This window comes from Panthera onca, chromosome D4 (assembly GCF_046562875.1).
Source record: "Panthera onca isolate mPanOnc1 chromosome D4, mPanOnc1 haplotype 2, whole genome shotgun sequence".
Taxonomy (NCBI): Eukaryota; Metazoa; Chordata; class Mammalia; order Carnivora; family Felidae; genus Panthera; species Panthera onca.
The window spans coordinates 72,884,699-72,906,686 of NC_138351.1; the positions used below are offsets into that span (position 1 = coordinate 72,884,699).

The 21,988-nt window shown below is 44.9% G+C and overlaps 1 protein-coding gene across 14 annotated transcripts in view; it reads right to left on the bottom strand.

Moving 5' to 3' along the window:
- Positions 1–21,988, bottom strand: part of SUSD1 (sushi domain containing 1) — a 299,394-nt gene that overhangs the window by 72,666 nt on the left and 204,740 nt on the right. For 2 of the 14 annotated variants that reach the window (XM_078436590.2, XM_078436591.2), the window contains one exon: positions 4,931–5,558. The exons of 8 other annotated variants lie outside the window; for them this stretch is intronic. In XM_078436590.2, coding sequence (XP_078292716.2) covers positions 5,443–5,558 — 116 coding nt within the window. In that variant the 3' untranslated portion in view covers positions 4,931–5,442. Of the gene's footprint in view, positions 1–4,926; positions 5,559–21,988 lie in introns of those variants that run through there. 4 more of the 14 variants (XM_081790936.1, XM_078436589.2, XM_078436592.2 and 1 more) reach the window with 3 other exon arrangements.

Consider the following 21,988-nt stretch of genomic DNA (forward strand, 5'->3'; position numbering starts at 1 on the left):
CGGGCTCTGTGATGACAGCTCAGAGCCTGGAGCCTGCTTCGGATTCTGTGTCTGCCCCTCTCCTGCTCATGCTCTGTCTCTTTCTCTCAAAAATGAATAAACTTAAAAAACAAAACAAAACCTCCTGCTGTCCAGGGCCCTGCCCTGTCCATTTAAGTCATCATCTCTGGAATGGGGCCCAGACATCAGCATTTTTCAAAGACTTCTCCCAGATGATTCTAGCGTGCAGTCAGGATAAATAACTACTACTTTACAGGGCATTATTTTACCAAAATGATATATTAAAGGTTAATTTCCTAGGAACAAATTTCACATCAGCTGTTTATTAAGAGATTTCGCTCGCTATTCCTGCATTCCTCCCCTTAGGGGATCCTAGTTGGCAGGTACACTTTGCATTTAGATTTTTTCCCTGGGGAATGTTAATTGCTTCAGCTATCATAACAGAATGGAATTTTTACTTTTCCCTGGTGTCACAGAAGAATCTGTACAGCGCACCTGAACTCTGACCTTCTACGTCTATTTGGATGGTACCCCCAAACCCAGCAAAGGAAGTGGTCCCATTTAATTGCCAGACGTCCCATTTAATTGCGGGACTGAGTCAGTTAAAAGCAGCACCAAGAAATCACCAGACCGTCCCACAGAGCCTGAGATAGTGAGGAAACCAAAAGTCTTTCTAAAGTCAAAAAGTTCTGCCTTTATTTCCAGATCTTCTTCCTGGTTTCCAAGCAGCCAGCCACCTGCTCTCAGCTTTCACCAAGAACTAAACAATTTAAGGAAGGAAGAAGATTATTCTAGGCCAGAAAGTTTCTGGGAAACTTTAAGTAACCTTGCCTGTGGAGAGGACATTTCTTGGCCTCTTTCCCTCATCAGGCCTGACCATCTTCTGGGTCGGGGAGAAGAAAACCCTTTATCCTTTCCTAGTCGGGATCTTTTTCTAGGCCTAACTGCCTGAGCTCCTGCTGAAAGACCTGTTAACAACTGCTTTGTGGGGAGAGAAGCAGTTTAAGATTAGACCACTAAAGATAAGATTGAGCAGAAGCAGCTGCTAGATTCACTCATTTACGTATCCACAGTGCTGGTGGTGCAGGTCTGTATTAAACCCACAGAAATGTGTCACTGAGGCAGAAATCACAAACCATCTCCGGTCTTTCTGGAAACCCATGAAAAGTGCCCTTGGGAGGGGAGGGCGAGTCGCAAATGGGAATGGTTTGATGGATGGTTGCTTTATTTTTTTCAATTTTTTAAATGTTTATTCATTTTTTCGAGAGACAGAGTGAGCAGGGGCGGGGCGCGCGCGCGCGCGCACACACACACACACACACACACACACACACACACACACGCACGCGCGCGCGCAGAAGCAGGCTCCAGGCTCTGAGCTGTCAGCACAGAGCCCAACTCGGGGCTCGAACTCACTAACCGTGAGATCATTGCCTGAGCCGAAGTTGGCAGCTTAACCGACTGAGCCACCCAGGTGCCCTGATTGATGGGTTTAAGGAATTCTTTGACTGCTCTATGTGGACACACTGTTTGCTTTCAGTGCCCATCACAGACTTCTGGTCTCCACATGAAATTGGAGGAACTGCTAGAAAACCAATGCTGTGCAGACTAAGCACTACACATAAAAGGACAGTTGGCACAGGAAACACACAAAGAAAAATTAAGAAGGCTCCTCAAGGTCCCAGCCAGGTGGAGGCTCCCCCCTGCAGCCAGGTCACCCCAGGGGCAGTGTCCTCACCTTCCGTGTTAGCCACCGTGCTTCCTCAGACTGCCCACAGCCCAACGCTTTCCAGCAAATCCCTTTGCTTTTATGTCACACACCTGCCTTTAGAGATTTTCTGGGCCTCAAGAGAGATATTTATTAAGAAGTAGAAAGGGCATGAGTCAGGAAATGAAAAGAAGCCCAGAGCTTTTAGATCATGTGACTGAGGACGCTACTTTTCCCTTCTCTGAACTTCATTGCCATATTTTAAAAGACTGGGGGACTAGATTTCTTTCCCCTCCCATCTGTGAACATTTACCATACCCAATTTACCATACCCATTTACCATACTTCTTCATCATGGCAACCAGATTGCAATTGCTTCTTCTGTCTCCCCAACTAGACTGAGAGCTGAGTATGAGAGGGGCCATATCTGTCTGATTTATTCTTGTGTCCCCAGCACAGAGACATGCACATAGGCAATCGAAAAATGTATTTGTTGAATGAGAGAAAGGAAGGAAGGAAACAGGATAAGACGTCTCACTAGGTCACTGGACACCTATTTGCATAAAGGCTGCTAGGAGCCCTAAAAATTGCTACAAACCAGGAAGGAAGTAAACTGCTTCTCTCCAATCCCTATGAAAGGGAAAATAAATGGGGTCAGAGGCAAAAACAAGATGTGGCCTAAATCTCTCACAGAAGCCTCTGTAAACGTGAAAAAGCAAAGCTACCTGTGGGGGCCATGAGTTCACGAACACCCCAGGCTGGTCCTCCTGAGGGGGGGCGGGGGTTGGCAGAACAGAGAGCGGAAGGGTTTTCTTCCAAGGGATCAGAGAGGCCTGAGGCCTTGCAAGAGCTAGCAGATGAGACTTTGTTAGGGCTTTGCCATTTATACACATTTTCTTAATCTCGAAGGGACTGTCCAGAATAGGGAGGGCACGCAGGGGCCGGAGAAGAATAGGAATATCAGTATGGTGCCAGGCCTTGGAGGAACTGACTGGAAGGGCCCCACAGCCCGCAGTCCCAGAATTCTCCTCCAACCTGGAGTGATTTGGGAGAGACTCTGGTGCATCCCCTTAACACACATGGCCCCAGAGGAGGAGGGAGAGGGGACACTGGTAGACTTGGGATCTCAAGGAGTCTCAGCATAATCTGCCAAACACCTCTGAGTATAAACTGGGTTTTAATTTTTCAAAAAAAAAAAAAAAGGAAAATTGAGAAATATTTATCATTAGATTGTTTTGGCAGTAATCCTGACCTTGTGCTCAAATCATGGAATCACAGAATCAGCAGCTCAGAGGCCAGTCCCAACTTTTACAGAAAGTATCCCCAACAGGAAAGTCAACAGCAGCTACCATTTTATTCCACTTCTTTTCTGCGCACAGGGCCAGGACTATGGGGAGGTAAGTGAGGCACTCGCTTTGGTGCAAAATTTAAGGGGTGTCCCAAAACATAGTTGTCACAATAAACGTGTAACTGCATTGATGCAAAAAAGTCCATGATGAACAAAAGAGCAAACTTTTAGAGAAAGACAAATACCATATGATTTCACTCATAGGTGGAATTTAAGAAACTAAACAAATAAATAAAGAGAAAAGAGATGAAGAAAAAACCAGACTCTTAAATACAGAGAACTGTTACTAGAGGGAAGATACACTTATCATGATGAGCACTGGGTAATGTAGAGAATGGCTGAATCACTATATCATACACCTGAAACTAATATAACACTGTGTTAGTTATACTTCAATAAAACAACCAAAACAAAACCAAAATATTTTAAATAACAAAGGGTTTTGGGGTGCATGGATGGCTAAGTCAGTTACGTGTCCAACTTCGGCTCAGGTCATGATCTTGGGTCCATGAGTTCGAGCCCTGCATTGGGCTCTGTGCTGACAGCTCAGAGCCTGAAGCCTGCTTCAGATTCTGTTTCCCTTGCTCTCTGCCCCTCCCCAACTCACACTCTGCCTCTGTCTCTCCCAAAAATGAATAAATATCAAAAAAATTAAAATAAATAACCCTGGGCTCTGATCCTATACTTGCTCGACCCTGAGTGTGAACATTGTGTTCACCTTACCCTAGCCGTGGCTCCAACCAAACTCATTCTCATTTTAGGGCTTTGTACTTGCTGTTCTCTGTCTGGAATGTTCCTCCCAAATCCTTGCATAGTTGGCTTCTTCTCATTATTTAGGATTTTGCTCTAGTGTCATCTTCTCAGAAAGGCCTTCTCTTCTCTGACTTTGCTACAAAATCACCCACCCTATCCCCATCACGCTATTCCATTACTGTTTTACTTTTTCCAAAACACTCATCACAATGAAATTATATTTGTTTCCACATTTGCTGATGTCTCTTCAATGCCTGATACATAGTACATGCCCCCAAAATATTAGTTGAATGAATAAAGTACATGAATGGAGCACTTGTCTATGAGGCATTATGCTAAGTGCTTTACATGCTTGATTTCAACCACTGTTGTACAGAGGAGTAACCCGGAACTCTGAGGGGTTAAGAGAAAATTCACTTCATGTGACATAAGGTCACACAGCTAGTGAGTGAATGGAGGCTAAAATCATCCAGGTCCTATTTCATCGCCTCTACTGCTACCACCCATGCTTTGGGTTCCTTATTGCCCTCTTCCAAGGAAAGATTTAACTCTTTTATTCCCAAAGTCACCCTTGGCTTCTCCACTGAGCCATTGTTGTGAAAACAGTAAGATATCAACCCTTTCTTGATTAAAAGCATAGCCAACAGTGGGTTTGCACGTCCAAGAAAGGCTCTGGTAGGACATGTTTATGGAGAGGGCTATTCTTACCAGCCCGGCTGAGGCTGGGGCTGCCTCCTTTGTACAAGTCCTACCTGTGATCATGTAGAGTGTACCCAAATCCACCTTCCTTTGAGGCTATGAACTGTCCAACTGTCCAACCAGGTTCGATGAGAAAGTAGCAGCTTGGGGAAACAGATCCTATCTGTGCTTGAGCTAATTTCCTCTTTGGCCTTATATTAAAAGGTGCTGTGCTCTGGCTTCCTCAAGGCCTGTGTGTGTGTGTGTGTGTGTGTGTGTGTGTGTGTGTGTAAACAAGGTTAGATACCATAAAATTCACTAGTAACTTTACTAAGTTGTGTAACTAGAACCACAACCCAGTGTTAAACATTCCTCTCACCCACTAAAGTCTCTCATCCCCATTTACAGTTAATCCTCATTCCCTTTTTAAAAAAATGTTTATTTATTTATTTTGGGGGGAGGCAGAGAGAGAGAGAGGGAGAAAGAGAATCCCAAGTAGGCTCCAAGCTAGCAGAGCCCAATGCAGGGCTCGATCTCATGAACCGCGAGATCGTGACCTGAGCCCAAATCAATAGTCGGATGCCCAATGGACTGAGGCACCCCCAGTTAATCCCCATTTCTACCCCCAACCCAAGGCAACCGCTAATCTACTTTCTGTCTCTCTGGATTGGCCCTTCTGGCCATTTTACATGGATGGAATCATTCCATATGTGACCTTTTGTGGCTGGCTTCTTTCAGTTAGCATAATTTTTTTGAGGTTCATCCATGTTGTAGCATGTATATATTTTGTTCCTTTTACTTACTGAATAGTATTCCAGACGTGTACTTTCAATGGGACTGAATGAGTAGCTCAGGCCAATGGCTCCTTCTTCTAGGCCTCTTTCCCGGAGAAGACGTCAACAGGCCTACCCACAGGGCCTCCCCACCTCTGAGTAACCTTTGTCCAATTCTGTCTTCATGGGAGGGCAAACCTGACCACCTCACCTCGCACTTGGCAACAGGTTGCTTTTCGCATCTTCAACCCAATGTCCTCTGGTGGCCCTGGTTCTCCTTTATTAGAATGAAAGCTCTCTGCAGGGAGAAATCAGGTCCTCAGCTGCTTCTACATTGTCTCGGTCTTCCAAGAACAGTGCTGGGCAAAAAGCAAGTGCCTGATAGATACGTGGGAGGAATGCTTGTGTGCGGGGCAAGGCTTCAGCAGGGATTGTGGGTAATCCCCGGGTTCTTTCCATCCCTTCGGCCCTGGATGCTGTGGTCGGTGTGTGCTTTAGCACCTCAACACTGAGTGAGTCCCGTGAGACACACAGCAATGGCTTGCCTGCGTTAGCTCTCCTGAGGCCATTGGCCCAAATGTCCCTCCAGTCAATTCTACAGAATATACTGGAAAGAGCAAAAGTTCTGGCTCTGAGTTTGACCTCAGGAAAGGTTTCTCCTCTGGAAAACAGGGAAAGTATCTGCCCCACAGACTGGGAGGATTAAATGAGATAAGGTATCAATAATATAGTCAGGCTCAGAACACAGTGGTGGCCTTCCCCTTAATGCTTTCGTCTTCTCCCTCCCCACCACTTCTGTGTCTTTTTTTTTAATGTTTATTTATTTATTTTGAGACAGAGAGAGAGAGAGAGAGAGAGAGCAGGGGAGGGACAGAGAGAGAATCCCAAGCAGACTCTGCACTGTCAGCGCAGAGCCCAGTGCGGGACTCGATCCCACGAACTGTGAGATCATGACCCAAGCCAAAATCAAGAGTTGGACACCTAACCAACTGAGCCACCCAGGGGCCCCTCTGTGTCTTTTCTTAACCCTCCCCTCCCACCTCTCCCAAAGTCAGTAGTTCATGCAAATTCAAAGCCACTTTAGAGTTTGGTAAACACGGTATCCTAAAGGTATTACTATCTCTGTGGAAGGATGTAACATGTTTGGGGAAGGAGTTCCAAGGACTCTGATTCAGTTTTGGTATCACTGAGATGTTGCAAGGCAGAGTGGCAAAGGGACAGCTTTCAGATGTGTTTCATTTGATTTCTATAATAGAAGTTCCAGAGAGGTATTGTCAACATTGAACAATTCAGAGCTTTCATATTATAATCTGGATTTCTGTCTTCTATTAAAAAAAAAAAAACAAAAAAACAAAAAAACACCCCAGAAGATCTGGTCATTGGGTTTCATGTTTTGGAGGGCAAGAATCTTCCAAATGGCCTCAGTCCCATGGGTTTTCTCTTGCTCTGAAGACTAGGGTCTTCTTCACCTACACTCATTACATTTCTTGCCTGGCCCCTGAGACTTGAATCCGTGCCCCTTTAAAAACTGATGCCCAGGGGCACCTGGGTGGCTCAGTTGGTTAAGCATCCAACTCTTGATTTCGGCTCAGGTCATGACCCCACGGTCGTAGGATCAGGCCCCACGTAGGACTCTCTCTGAGCGTGAAGTCTGTTTGAGATTCTCTCTCCCTCTCCCTCTGCCCCTCTCCCCTGCTTATGCTCACTCTCTCTCTCCAAAAAAATAAAAGGTGATGCCCAAAGAGAATCATTCCTGGGACTTACAAAGGCTTTGTAATGCTAACTGTCCCCCTGGGGGTAAGGGGACTGTTAATCTGCCTTTAGTTTATGTTTTTTTTTAATGTTTATTTATTTCTGAGAGAGAGAGAGGGAGACACAGGATCTGAGGCAGACTCCAGGCTCTAAGCTGTCAGCACAGAGCCCAACACAGGTCTCGAACCCATGAACTGTGAGATCATGACCTAAGCCGAAGTCATACGCTTAACCAACTGAGCCACCCAGGCACCCCTGCCTTTATTTTATCTTAATATCCACTGGAAAATATAGATAATAGTAAGAGCTTGTAGTGTGGAGTGCTGGGTGGTGGAGAGTTGGTGCTCAGCTTGGTCTTAATTTTTGGCTAGGGTCTAGGAAGGGAAGGTTTGGTGAATTCCTTTCTATGCTTGAGAGCAGATGTCCTGCCCAGTCCCTTACCTCTTCACATGAGGTGTATACATAAACTGCTTAGCCTGGTGGCTGGTGCAGACACAGTAAGCACTCCATACACACTTGATGGCAAGTATTACGATTGCTTTTGTCGTTACCATGATTAAACCCCTGCTTTCCTGTTGCTCAGCCAGCTCCCAGCACGATGGGCTCCTAATACCTTTGCCTTTTAACAGCCACCTCCACTGCTTTCTGTCTCCTGACCTCTTCCAAATGCCTGGACTCACTTTGCAGCCCCGCACCCACCCCTTAGACCTACCCATGGCACTACCCCTGTGGCCCTGACTTCTGGCTTTCCTCCACAAGGACTAGCAGATTCATCCCTGGTTGCCCTGCTTCTAGCTGCTCCGGGTCAACAGCTCAGGGTGTCTGGTCCTGCCTCTGGCCTAAAATGCAGGCTTTTTGAGGCAGTGCCTCCCGGTGAGCTCCTTAATGAAATCTAGATATCAGAGGACACAAACACATAGGCTCCTGTGACTCTCAGGGGAATGAGGACCTCCACGACAGCAGGGACATGTCTGTGCCTGACATGTCCACTACTGTATCCCCAGTGCTAGACCAGTCCCTGGTACATAGCAGGTGCTCAGTCAATGCTTGCAGAATGGATAAATGAATTAATGGACAAATGAATGAAGGAGTGAATATGGATGAGAGACCTGTGTGGTAAAAACAGTAAAAATCTGTAATTCTCCTAGATGTGCTGATTTCACAATGCCACTTATTTCTCTTCCATGAGTCAGGATAAAATCATTAAAGGGAAGGGGCGCCTGGGTGGCGCAGTCGGTTAAGCGTCCGACTTCAGCCAGGTCACGATCTCGCGGTCCGTGAGTTCGAGCCCCGCGTCAGGCTCTGGGCTGATGGCTCGGAGCCTGGAGCCTGTTTCTGATTCTGTGTCTCCCTCTCTCTCTGCCCCTCCCCCGTTCATGCTCTGTCTCTCTCTGTCCCAAAAATAAATTAAAAAAAAAAAAAAAAAACAAAAAACGTTGAAAATCATTAAAGGGAAGACAGTCTATGTGCGGGCCTTCTAGGGGAAGAAGCAGGGAATGTTCCCTCTACACTGCAGTCAAGCCCTGAGCACGGCATGGGGTCAGTGGTGGTGACCTCTGAAGAAGCTGGGAGGGAAGGGGGAGAGAGAGAGGAGAGTGCCTGCAGCATAGGAAGGAGCAGGGAGCTTGGGGAGCCAGCTGGGGATTGAGAAGCCCCCAAAGGCTGAGTAGGAGAGAGGCCTGCTTGGATTTTCCTCCTGTGGGCACCACTGGTAAAATTTCTGCTCTGCAAACCCTACCCCTGATTTGGTACTGACCTTAGAGGCAAGGCCCTCACCCCATTTGGGGGCCTGCTCTGCAGTTATCAAAAGGCAGTCACCTCATAAATGCAGCTGCTTTTTAGTGTTGCTGATATAAAACCAACAGCACCACCACCCACCCCATTCTGCTTCTCTGTTCTGTTTCTTTTGCTGCCTGTTTCCTATGCTGGGCAGAGAGCCAAAGCAGCTCGGGGTTACCAAACCCCAAACCCATTAAACCACTTCCCTTCCCTCAGAACGGTCCCAGCATTGTAAGCCTAGATGTGGATCCTTCACTTTTTCCTCTCCCGCCCCCACCTGTCCATTTGTCCCCAGAGATGAGTCATGAACCCCTTGGAGCAGTGGGAACCAAGAAGAAAGAACCAGGCCCCAAGCACTGGACAGCAGATTACTACTTCTCTTTCTTCTGGACATGTGTCTTCACTCTTTGGGCAAAAGTTAATTTTAGCCAGCCTCTATCAAACTCCCGGAGGCTGATTTTCTTTCACCACGATTTCTCTGGAAATTTGAATTTTTCTATTTCTGGTGCACAGCAAACCTGGGGTACCCAGAAGGCTGGGAGGGGGGCAGAGTCTAAACACTTTTAGGCCTCTGGGATCCTGCTCCTTCTGTATCCCTGCCTCATCCTGGGGCACCATTCCCTACCGCCATGATGAGGTTAGAATTGGGGGACCCCAGGGAAGGTCCTTTACCATCATATGCACCACTGCACTACCTTAGAACTCTTTCCTCATGGGGCACCTGGGTGGCTCAGTCAGTGGACCATGCAATTCTGGACCTCTGAGTCATGAGTTCAAGCCCCATGTTGGGCATGGACCCTACTTAAAATTAAAAAAAAAAAAAAAAAAAAAGAACTCTTCCCTCTCATTTGTTACTCAGGATCCAGAGCAACACATGTTCTGCCATACCCACCTCCTTGTGGAGGTAATAATTATAGCTAAAATTTATTAAGCATTTATTTTGTTTGCCCAGGCATTATCCCACTTTAATTATCTCATTTGATGCTCATAACAACTCTATAAGGCATGTGGTATTATTTCCTTCATTCTTCAAGTGAAAAAACAGGCTTAGAGAGATGAGATAATTTGCCCAAACTCACCACCTGGTGAGCTGTAGTGCTGGGAATCTGAACCCAGGAAGTGAGACTCCAAAGTCTTATGTCTTGCCACCATTTCCATATCCTCTGATAGGGCTGAGAAGTCAAGGGAGGAGGTTCGTACAAGGGTTTCCTTTGGGGGCTGTTAGTAAGCAACCTCTAGGGATGGAGAGAAACATCTGTGAGGAACTAAGGAACATTCCCCAGTTCCCAGATGGTGGGGAATATGTTTATGCCAGCTAAAATCTGACACCTCTTCATGCCCTCAGAATCACCCCAGCCTTCAAGTCAGAAAGAAAGCCCCTCTCACTGGATCCTCAACTGAGCCAGACCAGCTCCCAGGGGCTCAGGGTCTTGTGGAGCTAACAAACTCCTCCCCTTCACCCCTGTGTTCCCTGCCCACCCTTTCTTCCTCTGGAAAGGCCCCCTCCTGGGCCTTGTCCAAAAGAGTCCCTGTCCTGAAGGAGACCAACCCTTGAGCTGCAGGCCCAAGGAACAAGTCCTCGCCATCCATCAGTCTCCTGCCCCTGGCCGGCCTGTGTTCATCACTACCTGAGCCACTCTGTCTCCAGGGAAACCGCTACATCACCTGAGATTAACACCACCTGGCCCAACTCCACCCTCCCACTTATGGGCCTGTAGGAAATCTGATTTAACTGTATCTAAAACCGGGAAGTATGTTCCCACTGGGACTACATGTGCTAATTCTCAGAAGCTTTCTTGCGACAGAGGAAGAGGGGGAAATATATATATATATATATATATATATATATATATATATATATATATATATATATATTTTTTTTTAATATATGAAATTTACTGTCAAATTGGTTTCCATACAACACCCAGTGCTCATCCCAAAAGGTGCCCTCCTCAATACCCATCACCCACCCTGCCCTCCCTCCCACCCCCCATCAACCCTCAGTTTGTTCTCAGTTTTTAACAGTCTCTAATGCTTTGGCTCTCTCCCACTCTAACCTCTTTTTTTTTTTTTTTTCCTTCCCCTCCCCCATGGGTTTCTGTTATGTTTCTCAGGATCCACATAAGAGTGAAACCATATGGTATCTGTCTTTCTCTGTATGGCTTATTTCACTTAGCATCACACTCTCCAGTTCCATCCATGTTGCTACAAAAGGCCATATTTCATTTTTTCTCATTGCCACGTAGTATTCCATTGTGTATATAAACCACAATTTCTTTATCCATTCATCAGTTGATGGACATTTAGGCTCTTTCCATAATTTGGCTATTGTTGAGAGTGCCGCTATAAACATTGGGGTACAGGTGCCCCTATGCATCAGTACTCCTGTATCCCTTGGATAAATTCCTAGCAGTGCTATTGCTGGGTCATAGGGTAGGTGAGGGGGAAATATATTTTAAAACTTATCTTTTTTCATCCTTTGTTCAAACCCTGAGACCTAAACTCTTGCTCCCACCCCGTCTCACCCTTAACCTCCACTCCCTACCTTCTCTGGCCTTTTCGAATAGAAAAACTGCCAGCAAATCTCTCCCTGCGCACACGTACATGTTTATTTTTCCTCATTATAAAAGTGAAATATGTCCAGTGCAGCTGGAGATGCCTTAGGAAGACAGAACTCATGGGCCTTGCTGAGGGACTGGATGGGGAGGGTGAGAGAAAGAGAGGAATCTGTAATGACATTGAGATTTCTGGCCTGAGCATGTGGATACAGAAGGAAGCTTCCAGTAGTGGACTCACAATCCCACTTCCTGCAAAGGGGGTACTTCATCCAAGACAAAATGAAGAAGAAACTTGGGAAGTGTGCCCCACTTTCTGATGTGGAGGGGAGGGCCAGGAAGCAAGGATGGCCGTGGGATGCGGGACCCACGGTGCTTATGTCATCTGTGCTGCTGTGGGTCAACCATGGTCAGAGTGGCTTCTGTGATTAACAGAAGACTCTGGGCCAGCAGAGGAGGCAGGGGCCCCAGGAAGGAGGCCACTCACCTCATGTGCCTTGAGTGGCGGTTGAGCCAAGAAGAAAACACATGGGAAAACTGGCCCCTGGAGTGGTTGTTTCACCAGAGGAGAAACCACAAAGAGCCAAGCCCCCCCAGGTAGGGCTGCCCTTGGCCCAGCTCTCTGCAGGCTGCTGTGCCGGTTAAGCAACGGGTGGTAAAGTTTTCCTCTTCTTACAGAAATACCTCTAATATACGAATAATGTTAATGACTAAAATGGCAGACATGAGGAGGTGGCTGGGGAGCTATTCTAGGGCAGCCGGAGTCCTCTAGCAGGGCCTTGCAAATTCGACCACAAAGAGCCCCCTTCTGAACACAGGCAGTTTTTGGAAGCTGGGGTAGCTGATGTGAGTTTTACTGCATGACACGCAGATGTGAGAAATGTCACATTTCTTTGTTTCTATAAATAAGATCAATTTGCTCAGGGCCTTCACACACTTGGTGAGCCAAATATTTCATCTCGGTCACAATCCGAACGCTCTCTCTCATTTCAGCATCTCCCTACTGCACACCCACACGTATACACAGAGGATGCTGCAAAAATGCTGAGGTTGTCGGTAAGAGGAAGCAGGGAGGGGGGCAAGTTGGTCCAAAAGACGCCCATCAAGGAAATCCACTGAGAGGGGAGCCATGGCTGTGGAAACAGGGAGATATCTCAAAGCCACCAGGTGTGAACCAGTTTGATTACTGCAAGGGGTAGAGCAAATGAAGTGGTAAGAAGAGAGCACTGGTCTAGACCCACTGGGCTGCAGAATGCTTTCCCCCAGGGAGAGAGAGAGACCATCAGTGTGGGCTCGCAGAGCTGCAGGCCTTCATCATGGGTTACACAGCAGGGGGAGGAGGCATGACCAGGACAGATTCCCAACAGGCTTGGTGGCCCTAAGAGCACTCCCCCTGTCCTGGGGCTCTGGAAGCAGGCCTCTGGCAAACTGTTCCTTTCTGCTGTGTACTTCCCAAATAATCCTCAATCCACTTGCTCCTGCGTTGCCTCTGATCTCCCCTTCAGACCTTGGCTTTGCATCTGGCTTCAGTTCTCCACTTTACCCCCCACCCCCACCCCCACCCCATGGACTCTTGGCTCTTCTTGGCTCTCCAAGCTTCCTCAGGAGGGACTCATTTGTGATTCTCTCTTTCCTCACACTGAAGCCACAGGTCCTTCCGACTGACTCCTTTTCTTTGGCTGCTTCAGGAAGCATAGGTGGGAATAAATGGGTGCTACTCCCTCAAAAGCCAAAGTTCAACAGTTACCCTTGTTGCCCCGGGGTGGTCCACGTTTATTCCAGGCCCCAGCTCAGGCTTGACACGATGATTCTGGCTTGCTTCGTCTTTCCGTAGCCTGGCCTCACCCTGCCCTTTTCCTGTGCATGGTCTGTTGATTCTTCAACAATTACAAATTCTTCTTACTCAAATGAGGGAGAGAACAGGGGCTATTTCATAGCTGAGTTCCTCAGTCCGGAAATCCTGTTCCCCTTAGGGCAACGATCTTGCCCCTAAGGCTAACAGCTCCCTCTAGTGGCTGTGATGCTACAGCTGAGGGCACTGAGCTATTGCAAACACTGTAGGCACTGTTCAATGTATTCTACTTATATTAGTAATTTAATATTCACATCAATCCACTGAGAGAGGCATTATTATTGTTATCACCATTTTACAGATAAGGAGATGGGCACAGAGAGATTAAGTAACTAGCCCAAGATCACACAGCTAGTTTAAGGAACAAAACCAGCCCAGGAAGTCTGGTTCCAAAGTTGGTGATTTAAGCTTTGTACCACACCGACTCTCAAAATGAAATACAGTGCCCACCCACTCCATTAAAACCCTCAGCACACCTCTGCCCCTCTCACAGAAATTCCTTTTCTAGCAGACATGCTACAGGTTTAAAGATGGATAGTATGAGCCCCTCTTCATTTCACTCTTAGCAGGTAAGGCAAGGACGGTACTTCTCTGACCAGGCAGTCCACTGCTCAAAGGTTCCTCTGGTTCCGGAGCAGCACGATGCATATTCAATGGCCTTATCCAGCATAAAGATAGTCCCCATGTTAAGCTGCAGTTTTAGGCTGGGGATAGACTGGCTCTCTACTTGCTGTGTGGTTATGGTTCTCCAGCCAGGCACAGGAAAGGAATGATTTTTGACCATGGACTCAGTTCTAGAAAGAACTCAGGGACATACTCTCCGAAGAACCTGTCTGCTCCATTTCTCCTGGCTGCTAAACCTCCCTGTGAAGAGAGAGGCAAGCCTACCGTCTCAGCCTGCCACCCCAGGCTAGAAGCCAGCTCCCAGACACACCAAGGGACCACCAGAGAGCTTAGCAGCTGGAAGAGATGTCCAACTGCCAGTCAGGGACCCCAGTCCTCACCTGAGGGGCAATCTTAGCCTCAGCACCTTACTCTACCAAGACTTGGTCCTACAGGCTCAGCTCCAATGTGACTCAGCAGTGGGAGGAATATGAAGGGTCTCATGAGATGTTTCCTACTGACCCTCATGTGGGAAACCATGTGGTCCCAGTCATTTGAGGATCAGCCCATGACAGTCTCGTGGGCATCATTCTCCCTTTAGTTTCCCTTTCACTTTTGCTGCCTACATTGCCCGGAACCATGCAAGACCTCTCTCAGCCTAATATTCCCATGGCAGGAGTTCTGGGAAAACACAGAAAACATTTATGAATACCAAACCCAAGCAGGCATGAAGTCAGAGTTCAAAAAGCACAGTCCACAAGCTAAGAGAATTTTTAAAAAGAAGCCAAATCTTTAAGTTGCATCTCTACTGTATTAGAAGGGACTTAATTTATAATTTCCAATGAGGTTATGTGGGATAAAGCCTTTAAAAGTTAAGACTGCCAAAAGGATGGGCTTTGAAGTTTATAAACAAACCTTCTTGAGAATCTTCTCTTCCTTTTTCTACTATGCCACCTGTAAAGTTAACTGCCCAAATCTCCAAGAGCTGTTGATAGCAAATAGCCAAAGGAGGTTTGCCCCTCACCAAAGGAAAAGCCCAGTGTTCTTCATCAGAAGGACAAAGCAGGGACACAGTATTAGAGTAAATACTATTCCTGCTGAGGCCTTAAAATATACATGGGACATCAGACCTTTGCTAACATAGTGGTACCCAGACTGAAGTTCACAGGGCAGCACAGTTTGAGCTTTTTGAATCAAATCTAAGACATCATTAAAGTAAATACAGCACTATTTTAAAAAAAATTTTTAATGTTTATTTATTTTTGAGAGAGACAGAGACAGAGACAGAGCCCGAGGGGGGGAGGGACAGAGAGAGAGGGAAACACAAGATCTGAAGCAGGCTCCAGGCTCTGAGCTGTCAGCACAGAGCCCAACGTGGGGCTCAAACTCACAAACCATGAGATCATGACCTGAGCCAAAGTCGGAGGCTTAACCAACTGAGCCACGCAGGTGCCCCAATACAGCCCTATTTTATGTACCACTGAGAAAGAAGAAAATGTTATTAAACCAAATGTTCTATTTGTTATAGGATGCAATTCATCTTTAGAGATGTTAAAATGTGAAAACAAATCCATAGAATCAGTGAAACATGATTGATTCAGTATTGTTAGGATGAAATGGGTCACTCCTCACAGAGTGCTTAGGACAGTGTTTGACACACTGGAAGAGCTCAATAAATGTTTTGGGGTTTTTAAAAAATTTTTTAATGTTTATTTTTGAGAGAGAGAGAGAGACAGAGAGACAGAGCATGTGTGGGGGAGGGGCAGAGAGAGAGGGAAACACAGAATCTGAAGCAGGCTCCAGGCTCTGAGCTGTCAGAACAGAGCCCGATATGGGGCTCAAACCCATGAACCACAAGATAATGACCTGAGCCAAAGCTGGATGCTCAACTGACTGAGCCACCCAGGCGCCCCCTAATAGATATTAATTGCTGAAATATCTTGACTGTCCATATATTTGGGATTTAATCCTAAGAAAGGTAAGAGGCTGTATTCAGGGAGAATAATTCACTTTCCATGGCAGAATGGAGAAGTATAGGTTGAATTGGTGAGGTGGACAGTCACAAGGAGGCTGCCAGAAGATACACCACAAAGATGGGTTGCGTGGGGCTGAGGTGAGCACACTCTGTCCATGCCAGGGAGGAATTGTAAGTCTGGTCACTGTCTAGATCCACCCTAGAGAATGGGAGCCACTGCCTACTGGAACAAAAGTCACAGCAGGGAAATCCTGTGACAAGGTTTAAGAAACCTGTATTATCACTAAAAAAATGAGGGCACGAACTTACACCATGTCAGCTAGGCAAGGGTCCCTCACCATCCAAGAGCAATTGCATTCTTGAGATAACGCAGCATGATGAAGTGGTTATACCACTAGAGAAGGGAAAGTAAGGCCACCTCATGACATCTTTCCACCCACCACAAAGTTCCGTGTTGTTCACAGAGGGGACCAATACATGACCATGAAGGAAGGGCCATCTGGCTCAGGCCTACTTCCTCATTGCCACCAGCTGTGCCCACATTTGACAGTTGCCATTTGGCAGCTGCTGGTAACAAATGACTATGAGGAAAAGGAGCTCCTGGTTCACACAAAACTCACTGCACCTTATTTCCGGGCCCCAGTTAAGTCCTGTCACCCCTATTTTTGCCTTTCCTTTTCCATTGCCATTAGACAATATGACCTAAAGATTTTTGCTTTGGAGAATATATGATTGTTGCCTATCTGGCCAAAAGCGGTGTTATTAGTGTTTCATGAGTAAGGGATTCCAATTAAACAAGGCAAATTGGACACACACTTACCTCTCTGCATTAAAAACCCACAAAAATGACAGTAAATGGAATGTTTTGTCAAAAGCCATAAACCAACAAAGAGAATTATAAGGAAATAATAGTAGACTTAGATGTCAGAACTATTTTTTTTTTAATGGAAAGCAGATAGAAGAGTTAGAAGATAGGAGAAAAGCAGGGAGCCTGTAAGGGAAGGCCAAGAAGGAGCAAGATGATTCCCACTCAGGAAAGGCTTAGGGCTTGGAGACACTATTATCTCTCACAGCAACATAAGCAGCCAGAAGACAATTGAACAATAGCAGCCAAAACTGCTACAAGTATCATTTTCTTAAAGAAAAAAAAGTTGTCTCCTATACACCAACAATGAAGTGACAGAAAGAGAAATCAAGGAATCAATCCCATTTACAGTTGCACACAAAAACATAAAATACCTAGGAATAAATCTAACCAAAGAGGTGAAAAATCTATACACTGGAGACTAGAGAAAGCTTATGAAAGAAATTGAAGAAGACACAAAAAAATGGAAAAAGATTCCATGCTCCTGGATAGGAAGAACAAATACTGTTAAAATGTCGATACTACCCAAAGCAGTCCACATATTCAATGCAATCCCTATCAAAGTAACACCAGCATTCTTCACAGAGCTAGAACAAATAATCTTAAAATCTGTATGGAACCAGAAAACACCCCGAATAGCCAAAGCGATCTTCAAAAAGAAAATCAAAGCAGGAGGCGTCACAATCCCAGACTTAAAGCTAGACTACAAAGCTCTAATCACCAAGACAGTATGGTACTGGCACAAGAACAGACACTCAGATCAATGGAACAGAATAGAGAACCCAGAAATGGACCCACAAACGTATGGCCAACTAATCTTTGACAAAGCAGGAAAGAACATCCAATGGAATAAAAATAGTCTCTTCAGCAAATGGTGCCGGGAAAACTGGACAGTGACATGCAGAAGAATGAACCTGGACCACTTTCTTACACCATACACAAAAAGAAACTCAAACTGGATGAAAGACCTCAGTGTAAGACAGGAAGCCGTCAAAATCCTCGAGGAGAAAGCAGGCAAAAACCTCTTTGATCTTGCCTGCAGGTCTCCGGAGGCAAGGGAAACAAAAGCAAAAATGAACTATTGGGACCTCATCAAAATAAAAAGCTTCTGCACAGCAAAGGAAACAATCAGCAAAACTAAAAGGCAACTGACATAATGTGAGAAGATATTTGCAAATGACATATCAGATAAAGGGTTAGTATTCAAAATCTACAAAGAACTTACCAATTCAACACCCAAAAAACAAATAATCCAGTGAAGAAATGGGCAAAAGACATGAATAGACACTTCTCCAAAGAAGACATCCAGATAGCCAACTGACACATGAAAAAATGCTCAACATCACTCATCATCAGGGAAATACAAATCAAAACCACAATGAGGTACCACCTCACACCTGTCAGAATGGCTAATATCAACAACTCAGGTAACAACAGATGTTGGCAAGGATGTGGAAAGAGAGGATCTCTTTTACACTGCTGGTGGGAATGCAAGCTGGTGCAACCTCTCTGGAAAACAGTATGGAGGTTCCTCAAAAAATTAAAAATATAACTACCCTATGACCCAGCAACTGCACTACTAGGCATTTACCCAAGGGTACAGGTGTCCTGTTTCGAAGGGACACATGCACCCCCATGTTTATAGCAGCACTATCAACAATAGCCAAAGTATGGAAAGAGCCCAAATGTCCCTCGATGGATGAATGGATAAAGAAGATGTGGTATGTATGTATATATATATATATATACACACACACACACACATACACACACACACACACACACACACACACACACACACACACACACACACAATGGAGTATTACTCGGCAATCAAAAAGAATGAAATCTTGCCATTTGCAACTACGTGGATGGAACTGCAGGGTATTATGCAAAGTGAAATTAGTCAGAGAAAGACACAAATCATATGACTTCACTCATATGAGGACTTTAAGAGAGAAAACAGATGAACATAAGGGAAGGGAAACAAAAATAACATAAAAACAGGGAGGGGGACAAAGCATAAGAGACTCATAAATATGGGGAACAAACTGAGGGTTGCTGGAGGGGTTGTGGGAGGGGTGATGGGCTAAATGGGTAAGGGGTATTAAGGAATCTACTCCTGAAATCATTGTTGCACTATATGCTAACTAATTTGCATGTAAATTTTAAAAAATAAAAATTAAAAAATATATAGCACGGGTCCCCAAAATATAATATATTATGGTAAGTACAGAAAAAAAAGATTGTCTTCCTCATCTTAAGGGGGGGGGGGAAGCCCATCATTCAATCAACCCGCCTGCCTCAAGATATATCTATCTTTTCCTTCTCTCTTTTAAAAAAATATTTATTTGAGAGAAAGAGAAAGAAAGAAAGAGAAAGCAAGCAAGTGAGCATTCCTGCACACGAGCAGGGGGGTGGGCAGAAAGAGAGGCAGAGAGAGATTCTCAAGCAGGCTCCACACTGCCAGCACAGAGCCAGATGCAAGGCTTGATCTCACCAATTGTGAGATCATGACCTGAGCTGAGACAGAGAGCTGAAACCAAGAGTCAGATGCTTAATGAACTGAGCCACCCAGGCGCCCCATTCCTTCTCTTCTATAGTCAAACTGATGTTAAATATTGTCTGCATTCCCTGTCTTCATGTCCTCACTTCCCATCCATTCCTTAATGAACTTCACTCTGCTTTTCTCTCCCATCACTTTGCCTAAAACCCATCCTGCAGTCACTAGTCCAGTGGGCACTTTGGCATCCATATAAGATTTGAGTTCTCTTCAATCTTAAGGTGACATTATTCATCTTTCTCTCTTTCTTTAAAAAAAATTTTTTTTAATGTTTATTTTTGACAGAGAGAGAGAGAGCATGAGCAAGGGAGGGGCAGAGAGAGAGGGAGACACAGAATCCAAAACAGGCTCCAGGATCTGAGCTGTCAGCACAGAACCCGACACAGGGCTCGAACTCACAGACCACGAGATCATGACCTGAGCCGAAGTCAGACACTCAACCGACTGAGCCACCCAGGCGCCCCAAAGACTCATCTTTCTCTCTTTTTTAAGACTCTTTTCTGCCTTTGGTTTCTGAATCTCCACACTCTTCTGAGGTCTGGCCTCTCCTTCATGACCTTCTTAACAAGCTCTTCCTTTTCCTCTCCCTTAAATGTTGGTGTCCTGGGGATTCTGTATTGTTCTTGTCTTAATCTAGCCACTGTACCAACTACTTCTATACCTACTGGAAACTCCACAAGGTTTCTCATTGATGGATTACACTCAGGTGAATGTATCATCTTCCCAACCATCTTCTAGCTCAGGGAAAGGCATCACCATAAACTTGGCATTCCTATTACATTCTCCCCTCTCCCTTGCTGTTCTTGTCATCCATTGCTGCATAAAAAATTACTCCCAAAGCATAGTGGCTGGAAACAGCCTATTATTTTTAATCATAATTTTATGGGTCAGAATTCAGGAAGGGCTTGGATCAGCAGTTCATCTCCGATCTACATGCTATCAGCTAGGGCATCTTGGGAGTGGAGGTTCTACTTTCAAGATGTCTTCTTCACTCACATTGTGTGACATCTCAGTACTCCTTGATTGATCTCTTTCTCTTCATATGGCATCTCATTCTCCAGGGTTTCTCCAATGCCTTGGGCTTCTCACAGCCTATTCTCTGGGTAGTCATATTTCTTTTTTTTTTTTTTTTAATTTTTAATGTTTTCTTTATTCTTGAGAGAGAGAAAGACAGAGCATGAGCAAGGGAGGGGCAGAGAGAGAGAGGGACACATACTGAAGCAGACTCCAGGCTCTGAGCTGCCAACACAGCGCCCAACGTGGGGCTCGAACTCACGAGCTGTGAGATCATGACCTGAGCCGAAGTCAGACGCTCAACCGACTGAGCCACCCAGGCGCCCCTGGGTAGTCATATTTCTTACCCAGAGGTTCTAAGAGATAGGAAGTGGAAGATACGAGGCTAGTTGGGCACTACACCTGGAAGTGACAATGTTACATCTTCTGCATTCTATTGGTCAGAATAGTCTCAGGGCACACCCAGAGTTAAGAGGGTGGAGAAAGGCTCCATCTCTTTATATGGATGGGAAATATTATTGCAACCATTTTTGGGAGTACAATCTACCATGTTTACCCACACAATCAATTGCTAGATCTTATCTGTTCTGCATTCTAACTGCTTCTCAAATGCATTTACCTCTCTCCCTTACCACTATCATCACCTTATGCAGGCCACCATTTTTTTTCTTTTGGACTCTTGTCTTAGCTTCCTAACTGGCTTCCATGGTACTTCTAGATCTCTTTTATTCTCTGTATGACTGATAGCATGATCTTTTTGAAAGGCAAATTTAATTATGTTTCTTCCTATACTTAAAACTTTTACATAGCTCCCATTGCCTTTAGGAACAATCTAACATAGTATGCAAGTCCATTCATGACCCTACCTCTACTTCTACTTCCACTCTCAATTCAGATGGTGTGATGAATTAATCTATAGCTCTACATATTTAGGAGCATTTAAAAATAGGTTTTTAACTTTACATAAAATTGTTTTTATATTTGTGTTAATGTTTCATCTGTGTCTTTTGGGAAATTTAGTTTTGATTATGAATTTCTGGTGCCTATAAAATAGCTATCACCTAAAAAGTGCTTAGAGGTGAAGGTACTGTTTCCAAAAATATTTCACTATGACACCTTTCTATACTCACACTTTCAATCTTGCCTCCTCTGTTATTTTTGGATGTAACTTAAATCACTGGTTATTCATAAAGGCTAAAACTTCAACACCTCCAGCACTCTTTGACTGTGTCCATGGCTTCTGATTTTATAACAGTAGCTCTTTATGTATTTTTCTTTTTTTTCAAGTTTATTTATTTATTTTGAGAGAGATGAGAGTGTAAGCAGGGGAGGGGAAGAGAGAGAGGAGTGAGAGAGAATCCCAAGCAGACTCTATGATGTCAGCACAAAGCCCAACATGGGGCTCAAATTCATGAACTATGACAGCATGACCTGAGCCAAAACTAAGAGTGGGTCGCTTAACCAAATGAGTCACCCAAGCGCCCCCTATGACAGTAGCTCTTTTTGAATGGCTTGTTTTACACAAATAAAATGTATTTATGTGATATTAAGTATAAATAAATAGAACTTTTAAAAATTATTACAAACATCTTTGTCTTTTAATAGGATAATTTTACCCATTTACATTTATTGTCATGACTGATAAATTTGGCCTTTTGTCTTGAATTTTAGGTTTTGCATTTTTTCTTATGCTTCCTTTTTTTCTTTGTTTTCTATCTTCTAATACTTAGCTCAAAGCTTTATGACAGGCCTTTGATAGTGTTTTAGAAA